General features: G+C 38.9%; 1 protein-coding gene across 2 annotated transcripts in view; it reads left to right on the top strand.

The window, feature by feature from the left end:
- Nucleotides 1–25,884, top strand: part of LOC145342122 (U2 snRNP-associated SURP motif-containing protein-like) — a 68,459-nt gene extending 42,575 nt beyond the window's left edge. For both annotated transcript variants that reach the window (XM_080187362.1, XM_080187361.1), the window contains exons 19-26: nt 3,652–3,817; nt 5,581–5,676; nt 10,174–10,237; nt 18,916–19,066; nt 22,542–22,652; nt 22,973–23,229; nt 24,974–25,135; nt 25,335–25,884. In XM_080187362.1, the coding sequence (XP_080043488.1) occupies nt 3,652–3,817; nt 5,581–5,676; nt 10,174–10,237; nt 18,916–19,066; nt 22,542–22,652; nt 22,973–23,229; nt 24,974–25,135; nt 25,335–25,470 (1,143 nt within the window). In that variant the 3' untranslated portion in view covers nt 25,471–25,884. The remainder of the gene's footprint in view (nt 1–3,651; nt 3,818–5,580; nt 5,677–10,173; nt 10,238–18,915; nt 19,067–22,541; nt 22,653–22,972; nt 23,230–24,973; nt 25,136–25,334) is intronic.
- The last annotated feature ends 448 nt before the right edge of the window (nt 25,885–26,332 follow it).

The following is a 26,332-nucleotide window of genomic DNA, read 5'->3' as shown; positions in this document are numbered from 1 at the left end:
CGGGGTTTGCCCCTTCGTCAGGTGAATGGAGAGTTCTGGCCTCAGACAGAGCATATAACAGCACAGACAGTTTACAGTTTAAACCTGGTGTTGTCAGACTTCTTCCTGTGTTTACCCCAGTCCAACGCTGGCATTTCCACATCATGACTTCTGTTCATCAGCCAGTCCAAGCTAATAAATTACCCTTAATTTCATGTGATATCTAACCTTGTGAATTAATCTTTTGTGCAGCGCGTTATTGAACGCCTTCCAGAAGTCCAGGTATATTACATCTCCAGGAACCCCATGATCTACTTTGCTTGTTACATCCTCAAAGAACTCTAGCAAATTAGTCAAACATTATTTGTTCTTCATAAAACCATGCTAACTGATGGATAGCATTTTGACTTTCCAAATGTCCTAATATTGCTTCCTTGATAATTGATTCGAATACTTACCCAAGAACAGATGTTAAACTAACTAGTCTGTAATTTCCCACACTTTGCCTTCCTCCCTTCTTGAATAAGGGCATTTCATTAGCATTTTTCCAGTCCACTGGAACCTTTCCCATGTCCAGGAAATTTTGGAATATTACAACCAATGGATCCATTATCTCTGCCACAACTTCGTTTAATATCCTAGGATGTAGGCCATCAGGACCAGGGGACTTACCTGCCCTCAATCCCAATAATTTGCTGAGTTGTTGATTGTTCCAAGTTCTGCATTTTCTATTACCTCTGACTTGCCCGTTCCTATAAGAATGGCGCTAGTGTCCTCCATTGTGAAAACTGGGGCAAGGTATTGATTTAATATCTCTGCCATTTCAGCGTTCCCCACTGTTAACTCTTTGGTTTCATCTTCCAAGAGACCAACATTCACCCTAGCGACTCTCTTTCCTTTTATATACCTGCAGAAACTTTTGCTATCCTTCTTGATACTTTTCACTAGTTTTCTTTTGTAATTTATCTTCGCTCTTTTGATTGTTTTTTAGTATCCTTTGTTTGTGTTTAAAAGTTTCCCAATCTTCCAGCCTGCCACTGGCCTTTGCAATATGGTATACCTTATTATGATGTTTTTTACCCCCTTTACCATCTTTCTTCCTCGCTGGGATACATTTTAGTTGTGAGGACTTGAGTATCTCCTTAAACAACTGCTGTCCTACCTTTTAGCCTTCCTGACCACTCTACTTGGGTCACATCTGTTCTCATGCCTACGTAATTTCTTTTATTTAATTCCAGGATGCTAGTGTGGGACTCCACTTTCTCACCCCCAAACTGAATTTTGAAGTCTATCATACTATGTTCACTACTCCCTGGAGGATCCTTACCTATGAGGTCATCAATTAATTCCTCCTCATTACACAATACCAAATCCAGAGTAGCCCGCTCCCTTTTGGTTCCACAACATTCTGTTCCAAGAAACAATCTCTAATGCATTCAATAAACTCTGCCGCCAGGCTACCCTTGCCGATTTGATTCTTCCAATCTATGTGCATATTAAAATCACCCATGATTATTACGGTACCTTTCTTGCAAGCCTCCAGTATTTCCTGGCTTATCCTGCGGAACTACTGCTTGGGGACCCATAGATTACTCATACCAAGTACTTCTACTTTTGTTTTTTTTTACTTCTACCCAGACTGATTCAACATCTTGATCTCTCGTGCTTAAGTCATTTCTTATTGCAGCACTGATCCTTTCTTCATCAGCAAAGCTATACCACCACCTCTACTGCCTTTGAATTTGCTTTCTCGGTTCTGGAGATGTTGGTTGCTGTCAGAAGCACTGGCTCTTGAGATATAGCTTTAGTTAGTGTTCTGTTGCCACTCCCTAAAGCCTCCCTTCACAGTTTTCAAAACCTTTAACCAGCCTCCTCCCATCATTACCAAGCCACATGAATCCAATAAATAACTGTAAAGTTTTAGTTTATTTATTAATGGCACAAGTAAGCTTACATTAACATTGCGATGAAGTTACTGTGAAAATCCCCTAGACGGCACACTTTGGCACCTGTTCGGGTACATTGAGGGAGAATTTAGCATGGTCAATGCACCTAACCAGCATGCCTTTTGGACTGTGGGAGGAATCCAGAGCACCTGGAGGAAACCCACGCAGATGTGGGGAGAATGTGCAAACTCTACATAAACAGTGACCCAAGCAGGGAATCAAAACCGGTTTACTGCTGCAGTGAGGCAGAAATGCTAACCACTGTGCCACCATGCTGCCCTTTTTAACCAACCAGGGAATTTATTTTCTACTATCAGATTCAGCCCACTCAACATTAAATGGAAGTTTTTTTTGCAAGTAGCTGTGTAGTAACAATATGATTTTATTGTTGTGCTTTCTGTGATGGGAAAAGCTTGGCAAGATTGTTGGTAAAAGAAAATAATGAAAAACTAACTAAAATGACTGTAACATAATATAAGTAACTTACCAAAAATTGCCATTTGACTCACTGAAATGCACCCTGCTATTATGTTCTCTCCCATTGTGACATTATTTATATTTACAACATTCCAGTATTTTTACCTCTATTGTCTTAATGACGGTTGAGCAAAGAAGCCATTCCTGAAACAATGCCCTTTGGTTCTATTTGTTTTTTAGTGTAGTTTTCAAATATTAGTCTTGAATCTGATTTGCAGCTGCCATAATTTGAATTGCCATGTATGAAATTGTCAGAACCTCACACACTTTCTTCACAGTACTTCACAATATAATTATTCATAACCCTGCTACCTTATCAGTAGTTACAGACAATAACATGCCCTATGAAGCTATCCTCTACGCTACTGCTAAACCCCACCATCCAAATCGTGTTAGTTCCTTCACTCTTGTTTGTGTCAATTTCCAAAACTCCAGTTCCATTATTAATTTGTCAGATTGACTATCAAATAGTCTCACATCCAATAATCCCTTTTCCAGTGCTCTTGTACCCTGCCAAGGTTAACCTATCAGTATGCACTTTGGCACCCTATCATCATCATTTTTGTGTTCCTCAATACTAGAACTCCTCACTCCCAACATTTCATTCTGCTGCCACTCCCAAAAACCTCCCTTCACAGTTCTCAGCCTTTAACAGCCTCCTCCCATTATTACCAAGCCACATGAATCCAATAACTACTTGTAAATTTTAACCAAACAGGAATTTATTCTCTACTGCCAGGTTCTAATTCTGAGCTTCTAAATAAAGTTAACATACAAAACTAATTAAATACACCTGTAATAGTTAAAACTACTGATTTAAAATGTTAATGTAGTATAATAATGTAATTTCATCTGGAAAATACTATTAAATGTGTGTATATTTTAATATAGATATAATTTCACTTTTGCATAAATTAGTGGCTGTCAACATTCTACAGTAGACTCAGGCAAGCCCAAAGGGAGCCCCCACCCCAGTACTGGAAATCTTTGGCAATCAGAGGCACAAAGTCACCTGTTCCTGCCAAATGTATTCATACCTTAGGTCTCAAATTACTTAATGTATTTTCTGAGTGAAATCTACCTAATTTGCATTTGAATGAATTGATCATTTCTACCACCTCTTGTTCACCTAAACCAACATATCTACTGACTTACTTGTGAGCACCAGCCAGGATATTCAATATATGATTTATCAATATTAAAATTTAATTAACTCCTCCTTGTATTCTGATAATGTGTATTTATTCAGGTGATTGATGATGTGGATGGTACACCAATTGACAGTGACCAAATTGCTCCATTAGATGATGTTGATGGATTACCAATTGATGGAATCCCACTAGATGGAGCACCATTAGATGATATTGATGGGATTCCTTTGAAATCAGTTGAAGATGACCTTGATGGAATGCCAAGTAAGCACATTAACAATATTGATAAGGCAGATTTACAGTGGTGAGTGACTGACGATTATAGATTTATTTTTGAGAATAGGAGTGATAACTTTTTAGTCACTGTTGGATACTCATCTATCCCTATAACTTTCTAAATGCTTTTTAAAAGACAAAATTATATCTGCCTCTACTACTACCTCTGGCACCTTGTTCCAGACACTTGCCATCCTCTGGACCCTTTTGTATCTCTCCCCTCTCACCTTAACTCTATGCTGTCTAATTTTAGATTCCCCTATTTTAATATTTATTGACCCTTCCTTATTTTGTTAGACCTCTACAAGATCTAAGCCTCCTAAGTCCCAGTCTATCCTGTCTCTCCTTATAATCCAAACCAACAAGTCCTGGTAGCATCCTAATACTCTTTCTAGTTTAATAATATCCTCCCTAAAATAGAACGACCAGGAGTGCACACAGTATTCCAAATGTGGCCTTACTAATGTCTTGTACAATTTCAACAGGATGCCCCTACACCTGTATTTAATGTTCTGACCAATGAAACCAAGCATGCCTTCTTCACCACTCTGTCCACCTGTGACTCCACTTTCAAGGAGCCATGAACCTTACCCCTAGATCTTTGTTCTACACTCTCCCCAACACCCTTCCATTAATTGAGAAGCCCTACCATGGTTCGATTTACCAAAATTTATCTAAATTAAACTCCATCTGCCGTTCATCAGCCCCCTGGTGCAATTGATCAAGATCCTGTTGCAATTCTAGGTAACCTTGTAGCCATCGAGCCAGTATTAGTGAAGGAATGTTTCTGAAGTATGTTACGATTGCTTTTATGTGTAGCTAAGTTCAAATAGAAATGAAACCTGTGCACGTTTTTGACGTATTCAGGGACATTTGCAGTCCCATGTTATTGATGAGCTTCATTAAGGGGTGGTTCAGTAATACTTGGAGTTTCAGTTTTTATATTCCAGCTCATATTTTGTCATTTCAAGGAATATACATATTCGCATTCAAAAATTTACTTCATCTCTGATTGTTTTCATAAAATAAATAACTTGTTTTTAGATTGCAGCTTTCTCAGATTGTCTCAATTGGCTGTAAAGTATTTTAAGTGCTTTAGAGGTGTAATTGCTGTTGTCATTCCAGGAAGCATCACAACCAATATTTACACAGCCTTGTCCCACAGATAGGAATGAGGTAACCATCAAGTAATAGGCCATAAGGCAAGTGCCAATAAGGATATCATATACAGAACAAATGCACAAGGCTGGTATTTATGTAGCACCTTGGGGACATCCCAAGGTGTTTGACAACAAATTAAATACTTTTGAACTGTAGTCACTATTATATAGGAAACATGGTAGTCAATTTGCATGCAGTATATTCCCACAAACAGCAATGTGAAAGTGACTAGATAAATTACCTTTGTGATGTTGTTTGAGGGCTGATTTTGATCAAGATACTGAGATAACTTCGAAATATTGCATTTGAGAGAATAAATGGGACATCATCTGAAAGAAGATATCTTTGTCCAAGTAGTACTCTAAAGTATTTCAATGAAATGTGAACTTTGATTTTTGTGTTGTAATCCTGTAGTGGGACTTTCTGACTCAGGCTAGAGTGCTACCAGTTTCATCACAAATGTCAGAGAAACCTTACGATGATCCACCTCATGACAGTCTCTTAGCAAAATTACATTGATAAGCTTGTGCATAAATGATAATCTGCTTGTGACAGTTTTTTAAAAATATGTATTTTGTTTTGCTTCTAAGTGGAGGAACTGGTGGTTGTTAAAAAGGAAGAACCACTGTTAAAGATTGCACCTTCAAAATGGGAAACCGTGGATGAATCTGAGTTGGAATCTCATGGTATGAATTTTCAATTCACTTCAATTTTTATGTTTACTACAAACTATTGTGCCCTATTTCGACCAATCCTGATGTTTGTTAGCACTTTGATTATCCATTGTCCAATTAGAAATTTAGCTTTTTGAATAAAATTCACCATTTGTATTTCTTTTAAGATCCTGAAATAAGTGTATTTTGAGTAATCCTCAACACCTTGTTGAGTAACTTAAAAAAAATTCTCAAATTTCAGAATTTGTAGATGATGGTACAAAGTTAACAGCTCAGTGAAAGTTTGTAATTAACGAATTAAGGATAGTATAGTTGTTACCAAGTAGCTGCAGAAATGAAGTATTTGTTCTGTGAAAATGGTGTTAAGCTTAATTTATAAATTTTAAAAATACATCAAAATAACCAGTTGGTTCATAAAACAAATTAGTCTTCAGCTCAGGAGAGATGAAATTAATATTGTTGCAGACAGGAGAGGGTTTAACTTCCAGCCCCTAATTTTTCCTCTTACCATCCACCTATAAACAGAAAGTTATTTTTGATTTCCCCCTTTATAAGCAGTGGTGTATTTCTCAACCCCTCGGTTTTGGTATGATCCGATTTTCTATTAATCCTGCAGCTAAATTGAGATTGGATAAATTTAGAGGATTAGTTTATCTTGCATTCAAAATGTGGGAAGAGAGCCTACAATATGTTTCCTCCACCTATCCCACCTTTTTTGATTTCGTATAGCAAAAGAGGGATGAAGAAAAGAAATATACAAGGTAAAGACCACAGGACAAATAAGAATTATTGTTTCACATGAGTCTAGAGTTGAGAATCAGAAGTCTAATGGTATATTCCTTGACAGAGATCAGGCTGAGACTGATGCTGGGTAATAATTTTCATGACTTCCATGATTGTATGGGCTGGAAAAGTGTTGGTACAGAGATTCCAGTAGAAATTGCATTGATTGGATCAAGCATTCAGAGATGGACAGAATCCTTTTTCTGAGCTGTTTTTGATTGATGGAAAATGGCTGATTCATTTAGCAGTATAGCAAGACAGGGTAATTGGTTCTGCCAGCTGGGAGGGTCATGTGATACGACTCCCACTTCTCCATTTGGCTTTGACAAAAGGTGCATATTTCTTTGTCTGGATTATTGAGAGTAAGGTTTCAATCATTAAGAATTTTGAGGTTTCTGGGTCCTTTGTCCTAACAGACTGGCAGACTCTGTTGACCAGACCTGGCTTAAATGTATATAGCTTATGTTTAATTCCTTTGAGAGTTGGTCTTCTGCATCTCACTGGGTCGTCAGTGTAATTTCAGAGATAACAAGCTGTCAGCCCCTCTGAATGCTAGAAAGTTCCTTTTGTTTGAGTCATAGCCAGCCGTGACTTCAATCATTAAAAAAAGTCTGTCAGTTTTTAAAACTTTAGTATGCTGGCCATGTGGTACATAGAATATTACAGCGCAGTACAGGCACTTCAGCCCTTGATGTTGCGCTGATCTATGAAACCAATCTAATGCCCATCTAAGCTACACTATTCCAATATCATCCATATGTTTATCCAATGAACATTTAAATGCCCTTAATATTGGCTCCTACTCTCTGCTTTCCATCCATCATGATGTGGAGATGCCGACGCTGGACCGGGGCAACCACTGTGTTCCATCCGTCAACCAATCCTCCACCCATGCCAGTACACCACTCCCAACTCAAGATCCTGCACCGTGCGGCACACCACCGAATGCCCTCCAGAAATCCGAATCCACCACATGGATTCCCCTTCACTTGCCCCACTGGATACATCCTCAAAAAAAATCCAAGATTTGTCTAACAGGACTCCCTTCAGTAAAACCATGCCAACCTATTCCAATCATGCAATGCCCCTCCAAGTGTATTGCCCATGATCTTCCCAACAGCTGCTAAGCAAACTGGCAGGACGTTCCATGCCCTTACTACTCTCTGAGTAAAGAACCTATGTCTGACACCTGTCCTATATCTATCACTCCTCAATTTAAAGCTATCTCTGGAGTTTAGAAGAATCCAAAGTGATCACATTGAGATCTATGGTGAAACCACTTGTTATACCCAGGTGGCTTCCCTGCAAGCTGAAGGTCGGGGTCTTGCTGGTTAATTCTCCAAACAATGACAGCATCTCTCTCTGCTTGCTTGTTCTGTGATCAGCCCTGATAACCCCTGACTGCACTTACCTTTTTCTGAGTGAAGCATCCGTGCTGCTTCTCCCCAAAAGGGTGCAGGTTCAGCAATGCCCACAGCTCCCAGTAATGCTGTTGGGACTAAACAGTTGCCAATTCTCCAATTGACTGATAGCTTTTGAGACAGAATTTCAGTCCTTGAAAGGATGGGAGCACAGACAACAATTCACTAGCTCCCTGGTGGACATAAAATTCAGTTGGGACTTCCTGGACAGGCTGAGACGGGGTTGCTCCCCAACTTTCTGACCTGTGGGTAGGGCCACTCGAATAGAGTCATAGACGTTTACAGCATGGAAATAGGCCCTTTGGCCTAACTTGTCCATGCTGCCCTTTTTTTAAACCCCTAAGCTAGTCCCAATTGTCGGCGTTTGGCCCACATCCCTCTATAAGCCATCTTATCCATGTAACTGTAGCAGACAGAAATAAAATAATATACTCATAAATCCATGAAGGAACTTGGAAGAAAAGTCTTCATCCAAAGAGGGATGAGAAAGTGGAATTTGCTGCACGAGGGAGAATAGCATAGATCCAGATCCAAGGAAGGAGAAAGAAATAGAAAGCTCTGCTGATAGGGTGTGATGGGGTAGGATGGGAACAGGCTCACCTGGAGCATAAAGGTGAGGGGCCAAATGGCCTGTTGCTGTACAGGACGTTGGGTTGTACTGTTCTGTGGTGAGTCAGTATATTAAATGGGCAGAGCAACTAATTGAGATCAATAGTTTGCTCTGTTTAAATATTTCAAGTCAGCATCTTAATGATTTCTGAGAGTTGGAGTCTTGAAGTTGTCACAATTGCCTTAGATTTGGAATCACAGAGTGAATGTTGGGTCCATAATTCCACAATCGGATAAAGGAGATTGTTCACAAATGACAAACAATGTAAATGTCCTTAACATGGGAAACAATTCCAAGGAGCTTACCAACAGTGGTTAGCCACACAGGGAGACATTGTCAAAGAGGTAGGTATTAACAAGAGTATCTTAGAGAACAGGTGAGGTATAGGGAGGGAGTTTCAGAGTTTAGGGCCCACGTGGCATAATGGAGGGGTTGGAATTCTCCAGCTATTCATCTTGCGGAATCCTCCAGCACCACTGACAGCGCATCTGTTGCTGTGGCATTCCCAGCGACATGGAGGGTAAAATCAGTGGGAAATCCCATTGACAGCGGCAGGACCAGAAAATCCCACAGGCAGTAAATGGTTCACCAACTCCCGTCTCTGGGAAACATGGGGCTGGGAGGCCAGAGAATCCCATCCAATAGACACTACGGAGTAACTAAAATCAGGATAATCAAGAAGTGGGAACTGGAAAAATCATAGCTATCCCAGAGGGCTGTGGGGTTGGAGGAGGTTATAGAGATAGGGAGGGGTGTAGGGGCTAGAGGAGGTTACGGAGGAGACTACAGAGATAGGGAGGTGATGTAGGGGGCTGAAGGAGGTTATAGAGATAGGGAAGGGTGTAGGGGCTGGAGGAGGTTAGATGGGGATGGGTGTAGGCTGGAGGAGGTTACAGAAATGGGGAGAGATGTAGGGGTTGGAGGAGGTTACAGAGATAGGAAGGGTTGGAGGAGTTGGAGGAGTTTACAGAGATAGGGAGGGGTGTGAGAGCTGTGGAGGAGGTTACAGAGGTAGGGAGGGGTGTAGGGGGCTGGAGGAGGTTACACAGATAGGAAGGGATATAGGAGCTGGAGGAGGTTCTAGAGATGGGGATGGGAGTAGGGGTTGGAGGAGGTTACAGAGATACGGAGAGATGTAGGGGCTGGAGGAGGTTACAGAGATAGGGAGGGGTGTAGGGGCTGGAGAAGGTTACAGAGATGGGGAAGGTTGTAGGGATTGGAAAAGGTTATTGGGATAGGGAGGGGGTGTAGGGGCTGGAAGTGGTTACTGGGATGGGGAGGGGTGAAGTCATGGGGGGGAATTTCAAAACAAGGATGAGAATTTTTTAAATCACAAGACAGTGGTTGTGAAGAATAGAATGAGGTTGAAAATTTGTGATTTAAAAATCTCCTTTCCGATCAAGGTCAGACAAAAGGACAAAATGTCAAATGTTTTATGAAAGAAGGCATAATACGCAGCGAGGGACACCACACACACGCACAGAAGGAGGGACACAGAACACATACACACATCTGCATGGATAGATAGCTGTGGAATAATTGGTATTATTTCTGCAGATCTCGTTTGTTCTTCTAAAGTGAAATGTTTTAAAATGCACACGTTGCTATGTTCCCAGTAACTGAGGGATTTAATACTTTCACTCAATTCGGGGTTTTTGCTAATGAAGTATTGAAATATAAATTTTAATTTTACAGCAATTACCATGTCGAAATGGGATCTTCTTGATCACCCAGGATCAGAAGAAAAGATTGAAATTAAGTGAGTTGCTTCAAACTACCTTTGTGGGTTAATAATCATTTTTCTTTAAGAGTGTGCTGTGCCATATTGCTCAATAACAAAATAAGTGCCCGTGAAGGCAAACTTACATGACTGATCATTTATAATGAATCAGTTGGTTTCCTTCACAGCTGTAAACAAGTTGAATAATTACCATGTATCCGCATTTATAGTAGAAGAAGAGGTCAGCATGTTGGATACCCCCAAAAATTAATAATGAATCAAAGACAGGGATCAATAAAATTAATACATCAAAGCAGCAATAATGAAGGAATCCATGATACTAAAGAGTGACAAAAACCCCAGGCCAAGTTGGTTTACATTCTAGGGTTTTAAGTAACGAAGAACATTGCAGATAGCCTAACTATAAATTTCAAATGTCATTTTGATCTGGAAACTGTCCCTTTTTGACTGGAAAACTATGAACTCCCCTAATGAAGAAAGATAAGAGAGAGAAACCAGGGAATTATTGACCATTTTGTTATTGGGAAATTATCGGAGTCTGGAATTAAAAATAGGGTGACAGCATCTTGAAAATTTTCAGTTAACTGGAATGTGAACCAGTGTGAACTTGCAAACAGTTGGTCATGCCTGACAGTCAATTGAATTTTTTGAAGATGTCACTAATGAAGAGGACAAGGCAATATCTATATGTATTATTTATATGAATTTCCTGAAGGCATTTGATAAACTCCCTCATAAGAGACTTAGCTCAAATTGAAGCTTGAGATATTGAGGATAATGTAGGAAATCAGCTTAGTGAAAGGAGACAGAAAGTAGATATTATGAACAAGAACTCTAACTGGCAGGGTGTGAGTGGTAATGTCACAGAAGCATTTGTGTTGGAGCCACAGTTTTTCATAATTTTATTATTGACTGATGATGAAACCAGATATAGAAAACCACATTTCCAGGTTTACCAGTGATGCTCATATGGGCCACATTCCATGTTGTGCGGATAGAAACATAAAATTAAAACAGCATTACTAAATTAAAGAGAAGTTCAAAAAGAAAATGCAAAAGTGACAATGAGAAGATGATATTATCAGCTAACATAAGAGGGAATTCAAAAATCTTCTCTTAGCATGTAAATGGTAAAAGGGTTAAAAAGTAAGAGACGGGATGATTAGGGACCATAAAGGGACTTTATTCAAGGAGGCAGAGGGCATTGCTGAGTACGAGTTGCATAGTTTTGTATTTGTCTTTACCAAGAAAGAGCGTACCGCAATTGATATTGTAAAGCAGGAAGTCGTTCAGATACTTGATGGGTAAACTGTTAATTGAGATATTAGGAAGATCGGATGTACCTAAAATTGTAAGTCACTAGGACCAGATGGGATACATCTGAGGATGCTGAGAGAAAGTGGAAATTAGGTTGTGGCCATAATCTTGCAATTCTTTTCAGATACATGGATGGCACCAGAGGATTGGAGATTCACAAATGCCCACACCCTTCATAAATGGTGTAAAGATAAACATAGCAATTACAAGCCAGTCAGTTTAACCTCAGTTCTTTTAGAAAGTATAAATCTAGGACTACAGTAACAGCCATTGGACAAGTGTTAGTTAATAAAGGAAAGTGGTCCCCAGTTTTGTTAAAAGCAGATCATGTTTAGCTACCTTAATTGAGTTTTTTGATTCGATGGTGGAGAAGGTTTATGAAGGTAATACAGTTCACATAGGTCAAATGTCAGGCATTTTCAGCACTGCATCTGCGATTGTGTCCTCCTATACCTGATCACTAACCAGACTGGCACTCCTTGCAAACCTAAGGGGTGTGACTTTGTTCTGGATCAAGGTTTGGTACTTTCTTCTGCAAATTGCAATTGAAGCTAGATCAAATTTTTATTTTAGATTTGAGATTGATACAATCTTGTCATCCAAAGCTATTAAGGGTTGTAGGCAACAGTAGATATGTGAAGTTGATTCACAGAACAGCCATGATATCATTGAATTATAGAATGAGATTGATAGGCTAAACAGCCTACTCCTATGTTTCTAAATTGCATTACAGGTTATTTATTTAATTTTGAAAAGATACATACTTTCTGCATTAATTAAAAACCCTTGGTTCTTAATTTCATATTTTCATGTGCTTTTCATGTTACCTACATTGTTACTTTGACATAACTTAGATTAAGTTGTATGTGGTAATTAATGTTTCAGATTTGAATTTGCAGATGTGTTTGAATTAGGAAAATAAAACACCAGTTTTCTAAATTTGGCATTCAAAACTAGGACCAGATTACATTGTTGGTGAGATTAGTACACACCACTATAACATGTTTGAATACTCACTTGTTAATAGTCCCTGTAGTGATTTCTATTTTAGCCTTGACAATCTCCAAGAATGGTGGGGATTAATTATTTTGTTCCATGGAAGGTCACAAGGTCAAAAGCTGTTTACACATTTGTTAGAGATGGCCTAAGTCCTTTTTCAGCACCAAATAGTGTTTCCTATACGTTATTGGTACAGTTGTAGTGTGGGGAGGTTAAGGCATAATGATAATGTTTCCGCGCTAGTAATTCAGAGCCCAGGCTAACACTTTGGGGACAAAGGTTCAAATTCTACCATTGAAGATGTTGGAATTTAAATTAAAAAATGTCTGAATAATAGTAACCATGAAATCATAGCTGATTGTTGTAACCCATCTGGTTCATTAATGTCCTTTAGGTCCTTACCTGGTCTGGCTTGTATGTGACTCCAACCCCGCTATGGGGTATATGCAGTCTGATTGACTCTTAACTGCCCTCTGAAATGGCCTAGCAAGCCATTCGGTTGTATCAAACCTCACAAAATCAAAAATGAATGAAACTGGATGGACCATCCAATATTAATCTAGGCACTGAAAATGACAACAGCACACCCAGTTCTGTCAGATATCCTTACTGAAGGGAATTTGTTCTAAAATTGGGAGAGCTGTCCCACAAGCTAGTCAAGCAGCAGCCTGACAGCCATTTGTGCTGAATCATCCCTGGGTATGGGTATACATCAGGTCAGAACCAGCAGAGGTGGCAGCACAATGGTATACCATCAGGAGAGGGTTGCCCTGAGTCCTTAAATTCACTCAACACCCCATGAAATCTTAACGCAGCAGGTAAAACAGGCAATGACGCAAGGATACCTCTGGTTGATCACCACTTAAAGCAACCCCACCACCACCCCATCAGCTGTTGAATCAGCACTTCACTTTGGACACTAATTGCAAGAAACATTGTGGCAAGGGCACAGGTGTACTCCAAGTGAGGACTGCAATATTCATCACCAAGAGTGGCTCTATACTGAATAAATCGGCCTGTCCTCAAAGGAGAATGCTGCCAGATTGCCTGGAAAAGCACCAGGCATACCTGAAAACATGTCAACCTGGTGCAGTTGCAACACCAGATTACTTAGTTGCTAATCAGCATAAACAGCATGCAATAGAGCTAAGCAATCCCACAACCAATGGATAAGATCTAAACTCTGCAATTCTGCCCCACCTTCTTGTTAAATGTACCAGATAATTAAATAACTGGAGGAAGAATATTTAGCATTCTCAGTGCTGGAGGGCCTACCACATCAGGGCAAAAGACAAGGCTGAAGCATTTGCAACCATCTTGACCCAGCAGTGTTGAGTGTATGCTTCATCTCTGCCTCCTGTGATCGTTAGCATCATAGGTGTCAGTCTTCAGTCAGTTCTATTCACTCCATGTAATACTAAGAAACGGCTGAAGGCACTGAATACTGCAAAGGCTATGAGCCCTGACAGCATTCCGGCAATAATATGAATGCTTGTGCTCCAAAACTGGCAATACCCGTGGAATTACCTGTTCTGGTGTGTTGTCTTGAAATTTTAGACACATCGATCCGTGTACTGTAACTTTTAGCAAGATGCCCTTCTGTGACAAACAGGAGATAGGAGAGTCGACTCATGATTGTATATAAATAAACTTCATCTTTGTTACAATACTTTTGGTACCAAACTTTGTCAAAGCACCTTTATTTGATGAAACAACTTAAACAAAAATTATTGCAGCGTATGAGACCTGAATACTACCCTGAGGTTAAACTGGCCATGCTCACTCCACTGGGTACGAATCTTGGTCTTGGGTCTTTGTGAATTTCCGAAATCAGGGTCTTCCATATGGCAAAAGTTGGATTCAGGTCTTTGCTGATTCTTCTCTAGATAGCCATAAAGATATATAGCACGGAAACAGGCCATTAGGCCCAACTCATCTGTGCCAACCAGGTTTCCTAAACCGAACTAGTCCCATTTATCTGTGCTTGGCGCATATCCCTCTGAATCTTTCCTATCCATGTACCTGTCCAAATGTATTTTAAATGTTGTAATCGTATCTGTCTCTTCACCTCCTCTGGCAGCTCATTCCATATGTACACCAGCCTCTGTCTGAAAAAGTTGTCCCTCAGATCCCTTCTAAATCTTTCCTTTCTCATGATAAACCGATGCTCTCCAGTTTTGGACTCCTTGACCCTGGGGAAAAGACCTTGGCCATTCACCTTATCTATCCCCCTCATGATGTTATATACCTCAAGTCATCCCTCCTCCTCCTATGCTTCAGGGAATAAAGTCCCAGCCTATCCTGCCTCTCCTAATTGAAATGGTCCTTGTTGGGTCTTCGCTGGCGGCGGTTCTATGATTTTCTATGGTTTCTTGGTGGCAAGACAATGGGATTACATATTCCAAATTTGAAAGATGTCAGGAGTACCTGTGGATGTGTATTCCCAGGTGTATGGAGTGCACATAATTCTTCCATATTTGGAAATGTATGATGCTGGTGTGTATGGTAACCATCCGTAACATTGTCCTTATTTGGTCAAAGCGAGAGCCTTAGGTAATAGCTCACAGGACTTGCCCACCTTGCCTTGACCTGTGTCAGTTCACCTTGGCTTGTCCTAATTCCCATCAGGCTCTGGCTCTTGGCCTCCAGGAAACAAGTGCAACCTGCAACACTGCCTGCTACCTGGTAAAGTGGAAAATTGTGCACAAGATGCAAGATAAATCCAACCTGGCCAATTACCACTTCATCAGTCTATGTTTACATATCAGCAAAGTGATGGAAGGTGTCATTGGCAATGCTATTAGCACTTGCATAGTAAAAACCTGTTCACTAACACTTTGGATTTGAGTTCTGCCAGAGCCACTCAATTCCTGACTTCATTACAGCTGTCGTCCAGATGTGGATACGAGAGTTGACCTCAAGATGAGGTCAGTGTCACTGTCCTTGATGTCAGAGCAGCATTTGACCAAGTGTGGCATCAAGGATTCCCAACAAAACTAAAGTCATTGGGAATTGGGGAAAACTCTCCATGGGTTGGAATAATATCTAACACAAAGGAAAATGGTTGCGATAGTTGGATGATAGTCATCTCAGTCCCAGGATATTGTTGCAGGAGTTACTTAAGGCAGTGTCCTAGGCCCAACCAACTTCAGTTGTTTTTCCATCAGGTCAGAAGTAGAGATGTTAGTTGATTGCATAAGATTTGAAACTTCTCAAATATTGAAGCAGTCCATATTTATATGTCAAAACTGAGACAGTCTTGGTTGATAATTGGCAAATAACATTCGTAACACGTAAGTGTCAGAGCAAGAGATAGAATCAGTTTTGGAAAAGTTAAGAAAATACTATCCTGGAGTTTTCTGTATTTTTAAGAGTTAAATCAACTCCATGTTCCACGCAAACCAAATTAGGGTGTGATTTTTATTTTTATTATCTATTACCAATGTTCACATTCTCTGCTGCTTAAGCCACCTTTTGGACTTGGATTTCAGTGAAGTCACTTTAGTGAAAGTATTTTGCTGGGAAAATGTCCGTTCAGTCTTCTGCTTGTCTTTGCTGTGGCACAGTTAATGTCAATCTGTAAAACTCACCCAAGCTAAAGTAAATCACCCGATTTTAGAAGTACAGTTCTATTACTGAGATATTACTTGTGAGTTGATACACCTGTCTCTTTATTCCATTCTCAGCATTGCTGAATGCCAGAATGCATGAAAATCCACTTTAATACCAGTAGGTGTTTTGATAATGTTATATTCTAGTTAGGGGGCGCTATTAGTCTATTTAGTAGCTGGACCTATTGTAGTTATTTTGTGCCTCAAGACTGAGAAGCACAGTTATTTAAATTGGAGGGCTGATAAAATATTTCCATTTTGATTTTGAACTGGCTGATTCAGAGAAATAGTCCATGTGGGGACTCTGCACTGATGCTTTGTCAGTTCACCGATGGACTTCGCTCAGCAGAGGAAGGAAATTCTGGCGGGTCAAGAAAGGATTGTATTCCTGTCTTTCCTTGTTCCAACTTTATCACAGAGTCCTTAACGGTGCAGAAGGAGGCCATTGGGCTTATCGACAATAATCCCACCGGGGCCTTAATCCTATGACCCACGCACCTTTGGACTATGGGAGGAAACCAGAGCACCCACAGGAAACCTATGCAGACACAGGGAAAAGGTGTGGCCATTTATGAACCTGGGTCCCTGGTGCTGTGAGGCAGCAGTGCTAGTCACTGTGTCAGCATGCTGTCCAGCGATACTTTGTAGATTTGCAATCATTGGATTAAGTTCATGAAAAGAAATGCTGCTCAACTTCGTTGTATAATTGCCTACGACATTAACTACTTGTGATGGGCCCTTTGTATTGATACTAGACGGAAGTTGTGATGGCTCAACTATTTTAAATACAGCAATCTGTTTTGCTGATAAGCTTTGATAGATTTCTCCTGGCAAGCTTGTTCTTGATTGTTTGGATAGAGTTCCAACTATTCATAGATTTATTACTCTGAATATAAACGCCACTGATATAACAGGAAGCTTTCCGTTAGCAAAGGTCTAAAATGTTAAGTGAAAGAAAATTGTTCTCTGGTGCTCATCCAGACATCTGTGTTGAGTTATTTGTGGAGTTCCTCCCAGCTTGTGTTGAATCTGAAATCAAACTCCTAAATGTATAATTCATTTTCCAAAAGATTCATTTGGAAATATTTTTTGTATCATGTGTAGTAATCCACGTGATTGTTATTGGGCCCTGAATTTAATTTTTCATAACATGGATATCATTGTTTTAAACTTACATATTCTAAAGATATAAAATTATTTTCACAAAAATTATTGACGCAATAGCACTAGTCTCATTTGAAATATCCCAGGTAAGGAAAGTCTTGTTATGACAAGCTGACCAAGTAGCAACCATTTCTCCAGGTTGCAGTCAATTTCAGGTTCAACTAGGAAAGATTCCTCTTTCTATTTATTGCTACATAAATTTGCACATCTTAATATATAGATGACAAATTAGTATATCTTACTAGAACAGAAATAATAGTAGTTGTATCATATGGACAGTTTTTGACTCTGATGTGTTATACCATTAGCACCAGCATTTCAAAACATGGAAGCAGATTGGTTTGTTTAATGTATTCTACATTGTATCCTGGAAAATAAATTCTCATCAAAAGTCAAGATTTCTCTTATGATAAGCCCAATATGTAGAAGGGAATGTCTGGAGAGATATTTTCTGTACTTTGACCATGTGCTATTTTGTTTCCAAAAATAAACTTTATTTGTAAAATTCATAAAAATACATAACAGTTCAAAAGTTGATATTGTTTAAGTTGCATAGGTTTCCTCCAATACTTAATGTTACTCACTGCATTTACAATTGCAGTTAATATTTACAAGATTTGTTGCATGTCAAAAGACAGACTAAATTGTTTTACACAGTTTCCAGTGCCTGAGTATACTATGCCTCAAGTGTTATTTGAGTTTGATATCCATAACTCAGCTTTTGGCAGATTTACTCATACTGTGTAGGCCTTTTGCCTGATCAGCTCAATTATTCTTCTTAATTAGTGCTAGTTCAGACCTTTATAATTTGTAGGAGATTGTAGCAATGAAAACTAAAATTAGGTTTCTTGTGCAGTTAGGATCTTCATAGGAAATTTGTCAACATGCCAGGTTCTTTCAGATCAGTTCATCTCTCCCATTCTTCAAAGATGGACATCCTTCTTTTCAGTTACTTAGTTATAATAGTTTGAATATTATTGATTTCTGTGGTTTAAAGAGGGAACTGAACAACATACAAAGGATGCATCTGCTACAGTGCATGAGATAAGTTGGGGCCAGACTAGGTAAGGCCCCAATTTTAGGTAACCTTAAATGGTCAAAATCTTTGGGTGGCTGCATTATTTGTATTTTTCCTGGTTGGCTTCTAAGTCGAGTAGTTTGTGCAGGCTCCTGTTGAATGAAGACCCAGCAAAACAAGTTATCCAACTTTGCTTAAAGGTCACAACTGAAAATTTAGTTTAAACATAAATGGTAAAAGAAAGCTCAACTGAATGATGCTATTTAAACTGCTATAGTTGTCTGGAAAATTGTGTTATGTTGCTGTACATTTCAAATCATTGAATTACATTAAGTGCTTTAAATGTGAATTACATTAAGTGCTTTAAAGCTATCAGTGTATTAACAGTACATTAATTAACAGTACATTAATGATTACAGCATTTTCCTACATTTCTAGTGTGTGCTAGTCAGTACTGTAGAAAATATGCATGCAAATGTCACCCAGTCTAATGCTAGTAGTTAAATCTTTTAAGATCTTTTTGCATTATGTGCATTGTGGCAATTAACTTTGATAAAAGATTAATTCTGAGTGTTTCTGGTTTGCAGGGAGGAAATAAAAGAGGAATCAGAGGAAGAGGAGGAGGATGGTATTGAGTCTGAAGAGTCATTAGGACAAAAAGAAGAGACTTATGATTCAAAATCTCAAAAAATGTTAGAAATGTCTGAAGAGAAACGTGCCAAACTGCGAGAAATTGAGGTAGTACTAACTGTGCTTGTGCCAAATCTTGGGTGTGTTTTAATAAATGTTTCTTTTGCAGAAAATCCATTAAAAATGGTTTGAAGAATCAGAATAGCAATGGCATTGTTGTATTCATGTCTTTGTCCTCTTGTGTAAAAGTTGTCTCTTCTTTAGGTATGGAATGATGAACGGAGCGATGCAAAGACTATGGAAGTGTCTGAATATCGAAACTAATATTTCAATAGTTAAAATTATCAAATAGTTCTAACTGTTGCAGAGTTGAAAATTTGCTTTGAAGTGAGATAGTTGTTTACTCTTCTGAACAGCATAGAACTGCATACAGATGTAATGTAGCTAACCCCATATTTAAATACCATTTATTAATGGCATTATTTAGCAATACCTTTCACATTTTTGGTGGCATGGTTACAAATGACAACTTTTGAATAAATAATAGGTGACCATGACATCAGTTGTTATCCATCGTTCCTGCTTGCTGGCTCCCATTCTTTCTACTTCATATATCTATAATTCAACATGTGTGTCCTTTTACTCAGAAAGTGAGCAACTTGGAAGATGTTTCTGTAGTCACAACATTCCTAGCTCTTTGCATACTGTGAAATAACCTTGTAGCTCTGTGTCCTAGCTGCATCTTGCAGTGTACCATGCTGTAGCAGAATTGGTGGTGGAGAAGAGGAGTAAGAGACATAGATTTGTTTGGGTGTCTCATGCTGCAGCTGTCTGGCAACTCTGTGCTAGTGTAAGATGTATTGACGACATTAGAACTAGGTGTTCTGGATAACACATCCTGCCTGATTACATTTTTATTGGGAATTGCATTTACGTATAAAGAAATTGGAATATTACAATTTCTCAGTGTGATTTCAGCCAGTTGAGAATATTGAAGACATAACATATTAAGAAAGAAAGAAATATGAGCTGGAATAGGCTTTTTAATCCTCAGAACCTATTCTGCCTTTTAGTAAGATCATGGCTGATCTACCTCAATGCTACCTCACCTACATTCCTTAATTCCCTTACTATTGAAAAATCTGTCATAAAACATATAAAGTAGGAGCAGTAGAACATGTAGCCTTTTGAGCCAACTCTGCCAATCAGTATAATCATGGCTGATTTTGATTTTAACTTCACTTTCCTGCCTGTTCCCCATACCTCTTAATTCCACGAGGGACCAAAAATCTATCTATGTCAGCCTTAAATATATTCAGTGTTGGAGCATCCACAGCCCCCAAATAGAGGATTCCAAAAATGCAACACACCTGCGTGAATTAATTTCTCTTCATATCAGTCCTAAATGATCAGTCCCTTATCCTGAGACTGTGTTCCCTTGCTATAGAACACTTCAGTGGTCACGGGCATTCAGCCTCTGACCTTCGGGTAAGCATTCTCCAAGGCAGCCTTCACAACACACGACAGCGCAGAGTCGCTGAACAGAGACTGATAGCCAAGTTCCGCACACATGAGGACGGTCTCAACAGGGATCTTGGGTTCATGTCGCACTATCTGTAACCCCCGTGACTTGCCTGGGTTTGCAAAACCTCACTTACTGTACTGTCTGGAGACAATACACATCTCTTTAAACTGTGATCAGTGCTCCTTCCACTCACATTATCAGCCACTTCAGGTCTTGAACAGCAGGTTAGGTGTAAGGATTCGCATTCTAATCAGTAATCTCTAAACTGTCTGTGCTTTATATGCTCTGTCTGAGGCCAGAACTCTCCATTCACCTGACGAAGGGGCTAACCCGAAAGCTTGCGAGTATATTATCAAATAAATAGGTTGGACTAAAACCTGGTGTTGTCAGACTTTTTACTGTGTTTACACCAGTCCAACGCTGGCATACCCACATCATAGATTCTCCTGCCAGGGAAACAGCCTCTCGGTGTCTTGTGTTCTGAATCTTGCATTAATCAATGAGATCACCTTTCATTTTTCTAAACTCCGGAAAATATAGTCTCAGTTAACTTGGGCTTTCATCGCAGGACAAGCTCTTATACCAGGTATCTAGCAAACCCTTCCAAGGCAAGCATATGCTTCCTTAAATATGGATATCAAAATTGAGCACCATACTGCGGTGTGGTCTCAGCCAAGCCTGTGTTATTGCAGCAAGACATTTCCATAGTTTTTTAGTGCAATCCCCATGCAATAAAGGCTAGCATGCAATTTGCCTATCTGATTACTTGCTGTTCCTGAATGCTGACTTTGTGCTCCTTATTATAAGTAAACCCAAGTCCTCTTGAGTTTCAACATTTACCCAAGTTTCACTTTTTAAAATATATCCTGCTTTTCTATTTGTGTAATCATAATAAATAACCTTACACTTCTCCACATTATATTCCATCTGCCATCTTGTCGCTCACTCATTTCATGTGTTTGTAACTCTTTGCAACCTACCTTTGTCCTCACAGCCTAAATTTCCACCTAGCTTTGAATCATTAGGAAAATCAGATACATTCTCTCTTTCTTGTTCCAGATAAGTTAATATAGACTATAAGTAGCTGAGGCCCCAGCACTGATCCTTGCAGCATATTCCACAAATCGTAGCTTGCCAACTTGAAAATGCCCCATTTAAACCTACAGTTGATTCCTGTCATTAATGAATCCTCTGTCCTTGCTGATATATTATTGCCAACTTGGAGCCTTAGCTTGCATATTAATTTTTCGTGTGACACCTTAGCAAATGCATTTTGGAAATTGAAGTATACTACAAATACTAGTTCCCCTTTATTTGCCCTACTAGTTACATTCTCAAATCTCAAATAAATTTATCAAACAGAATTCCCTTTTGTGACATGAAGTGGACTGTATGAAGTTGCTCTTGATTGCACAGTGATTAAGCATCAGTAGTCATATGGGTAGAGAATTTCACAGTTTCACAGCTTATGAGTGAAGAAATTTCTCCTCATTGCAGTCCTACATGGCTCATATCCTTCTGATTCTATGACCCCCTAGTTCCGAACTCTCCAGTCAAGGGAAACATGCTCCTAGCACATACCGTGCCAATCCCCTGAAGAGGTTTACAGTTTTCAATTTGATTGCCTCTCATTTTTCTAAGTTTTAAAGAATATAGGCTTATTCTATTCTTTCTCTTGTTATATGCAATCCCTTTGTCCAGGAATCAGACTGGTGAACCTTTGTTGTATCCCTCTAAGGCAAGTGTATCCTCCCGAGGCCAGGATTGCACACATTTCTCCTGGTGTGATCCAGCCAAGGCCTGTGTATCGTAGTAAGACTTCTTACCCTTTTTATTCCAACCTTCTATAAAATATTAAAGCTAACCCCTTCTGATTGTTGTATATGCAAGTTAATTAACTTTGATTCATGTTTAAGGACCTATAGGTTCTTCTGGGTATCGACATTTTCCAGTTTCTCATCATACAAAAAATATTCTGCTTTATCCATGAACGTACTTATTTTCCATTTTTTAATGACAATTTTGTTTTAAATTGATAGATTTTCATTTCTTTCTTAGCTAAAAGTAATGAAATTTCAAGATGAATTGGAATCGGGTAAAAGAACTAAGAAAGCGGGAATGACTTTTCAACAACAGGTTGAGCACTATAGAAGTAAACTATTACAAAAGGTAAGACAGTTAACTATAGCTGGCTGGTTTCCTGAGCTTGAACACAGAATCACAACGGGCTTTCTGCACAGTAAATCAATTGTAACACCATAAAGGTATGAGCAAGTGTAAATGACTCAAAGATAGAGGACAGAGACAATGTAAAAGCAATTGTTCCTGCCATTTCACTGATCTTTTTAAATATCAAGTTTTGCATAATTGTATTAATATAAAATTTGGTAGCCTGGAATAAAAGTCATTGCAGTTCAAAGTTTATATTTTATATAAAGCCTAAATATTTACATAAATGTGAGACCAAAAGAAACCTTTTCTTTCTGTAGGAAAAGGAAAAAGACCAGGATAAAGAGTTAGAAAAAGAACTTGGGGATCCTGAGAGAATAAAAGATGCAAACAAAGAGAAAGATAAAAAGGAAAAAGATAGAACTGAAGAGCGGAGCAAAGACAGAGATAGAGATAAAGTCAAGAGCAAAGATAAAGACAAGAATAAGATGAAGAACAAGGAAAAGGAACGCAGTAAAGATCGAGCACGGACTAAAGAGAAACACAAGGAAAAAGGGAATTCCTTGTCACCTTCCAGGTGAGCAATTATAGGAAGTAATAAAATGAAAGAAACCACTGGAATTCTAGTGATGCCTGAAACTCAACTGGTATTGAAATCATTCATAAACCATCTCACCCTCCAATTTCATATGTTGCCCATAATCCTGCAGCTGCATTCTACAGTGGCCCTTTTATTTCAACACCCTAGTTTGTCACGCCACTTTAGTCAAATAATCAAGAAAGTTTTATGGTACTTTTGACTTGTGGAGCAAGTTGCATGAAAAATATGTACTTTCAATCCTATCTCTGCAATCCCTATTCCTGTTTAGCTGCTGCTATGAAATTGCAGTTACTCTAGATCTTAATTCTTATGATGAGACTTTGCCTTGCATTAAAAATGTCAGTGTGGACATCTCAATTTTCTTACATGACTTAGCATTCAGAATTTAGACTGATTAAGTGTGAACTTCTCGCTAATTTGGAGCATTGTTCTTTCATATGTGGAACCTGAACTGGGATTTAGACCAAATGGAATAAAGTTTTGCTGCCTTCTGTTCTGTTGTAAGTTTGTTCTGTGAAAAAAATTGGGCAGTCTCAATTTAGTCTCTGATGAGCATAAGGTTAATATAGAAGCATTAAATACTTACTTATCAGAATATTTATCTTCCTTTAGCAGAAGATGTATTTGTCTCACTAGTTGCATTTAGACTGGTGAAGACATAGAATTAGGCAGGTCCTTGCATTTTGTGTGGAAGAAGCTCTCCTTTGTCTCAAATAATGCACCTTCTGATCAAGGCTTCCAGCAATTGATAGGCACAACAAATAAATACTTTGCTATAACTGTTGTTTCTTGGAGTACAGTGTATAGTATTCGTCTCCTTATTTAGAGAAGGATGTAAATCTGTTGGAAACAGTTCAAAGAAGGTTTATCAGACTAATACCTGGAATGTGTGGGTTGTCTTATGGGAAGAGTTGGATGGGCTAGGCTTGTACCTGCTGGTATTTAGGAGCACAAAAGGTGACTTGATTGGAACATGTAAGATCCTGATGGGTCTTGACAGGGTGGATGTGGAGAGGACGTTTCCCCTTGAAAGAATCTAGAATGGGGTGGGGGGGGGGGTCATTGTTTAAAAATAAGGGTGTGCCTATTTAAGACATAGTTGAGGAAAATTTTTTTCTCAGCTCTTGGAACTTTTCCTCAAAAAATGCTGGACAAAGAGTCTTTAAATATTTTTAAGGTAAAGGTAGATAGATTCTGTTATGTAAGGGGATAAAAGGTTTTTGGAGGTAGTTGCAAGTGTGAAGTTGAGGTTACAATCTGTTAGTTATGATCTCATTGAATAGCAGAACAGGCTTGAAGGGCATAGTGGGCTACCCCTGCTCCTAGTACACTTGTATGTTCATAAGTCCATACAAATGTGACCTACGCTTGAATACTGAGAGTATAATATGAACACTATTCCACTGGGGGTCTTACATTAGTAGTTTGTAATTTAGCACTGTTTCACTCCCACATTAAACCAAACACTTAAGCTTTTCAACAAAAGCAGGGTGAGTGCGGAAGCCTTAGCCCAGGAAGTTTATCCACAGCTCAGAAAATAATGTGAAGAGAGATTTGTTTAAAATCAAATTTGTTTTGTTAGTAGAATATAAAGCATTGTCAAATATTAACATGTTTTTCTAAAGATTGAAAAACAAATTTTGCCATGCCATTGGTATAGGTATAAGTTTTAACTAATCTATCTGGAAGTATTAATATTTACATTTGCATTGTATTTCAGAAAAAGGTGTACAAGCTCCCCAAGTCCTTCAAGAAGCATCAGATGTGAAATATCTGTCTCTCCTTGGTCTGAGAGGTCCCAGCTAAAAGAAAATACCTTGTCGAGGTCTCCATCCCCCACGTATAGAGATTCCCCAAGACAGAGCAGCAAACGAAAAAAAAGGTGGGTATATTTACCAATGAAGAAAATATAAGAAGATGCATTATACAATTGGTTGGATGACCTACCATGAAGTATATAGAATTTAGTTAGCATGTAAGTTAATTAGTTTTCAAATGTATCTATCAATTTACAGGATTCTAATTTAAATTCTGTTGGATCAGTTTATGGTTTCACTTATTTATCTCAATTATTTTGGTAGATCTTGGTCTAGATCCAAATCACCTAAAAAGTCGAAGCATTCTCGTTCAAGTTCTCCGAAGAAATCAAGGCGATCAAGGTCACGCTCAAGGACTCCTCACCGGTCTCACAAAAAGTCAAAGAAGAGCAAACGCTGACAAATCATTGGCTTTGCTTTTGCGCTATTATGTACATAAAAGATGATGCAGCATTTTTTGTACTTTGTTTTGCCCCTTTGTTACTCTCTTCCATTTGTTTTATAGATGGAATAAATATTTGCTTTTGTATTTGGATAACTGCAACTCATGTTTAAAATGGGAATGTGATTCAGATCTGAAAATGGTAATCAGTTAGAAATAATCTGTGTAATTGTTGTTCTTGCCAATGTAAAGAATTCACTTCTGCACTCCTACCTAGTTTTGCTTTTGCTTCAATACAAGTGTTGTGGTTTTTTATTTACACGGGTGAAGAGCTGCAGGGCCAGTATTTTTGTTTTGTTTTGTGACCCATAAGCATCTCTGTTCATTTTCTGTAATTATCACAACGTTTAAATAAAGTTTTGTGGCTCCTTTCTTGATGATATTGATTATTTTTTGTATGGAAGAATATATTTTTGAATGAAATGGATCCAAATAATTTTATCACTGTGAATATTTGCTTTCCCTAGCTAGCTTTTTGTGAGGGTGTAGGCAAGGCTTGGGAAAGGGGCTGCACAATGTGCAAGACATTGGTGCCTGTTCCTTTGGGGGAGACCTAGGCAACTTTTGTCTTTACCTGCAGGCAACACTTCCCTCTCTTTCAAGTGGCACATCATGCCTCGATGTGGTTGTACACAAATGCTCAGTGTGTGTTACACACTGGAACAACACTCCAGGGCTCCAGATCTGATTGTCCTCAAATGAGAACCCAAGTTTGTTGGCCATTTGTTTTGCCAGCCAGTCCATTCTGGGTGAAATAGTACATGCTTGGCTGCACTAGCACGCTCATGCGCAGACATCATCCCACTAATGGACTACAAGA

This window comes from Carcharhinus amblyrhynchos, chromosome 4 (assembly GCF_965287045.1).
Source record: "Carcharhinus amblyrhynchos chromosome 4, sCarAmb.v2.hapA, whole genome shotgun sequence".
NCBI classification, from domain to species: domain Eukaryota; kingdom Metazoa; phylum Chordata; class Chondrichthyes; order Carcharhiniformes; family Carcharhinidae; genus Carcharhinus; species Carcharhinus amblyrhynchos.
Note: the sequence above shows the minus strand (reverse complement) of the source record. Positions and strands in the feature narration are given on the sequence as shown.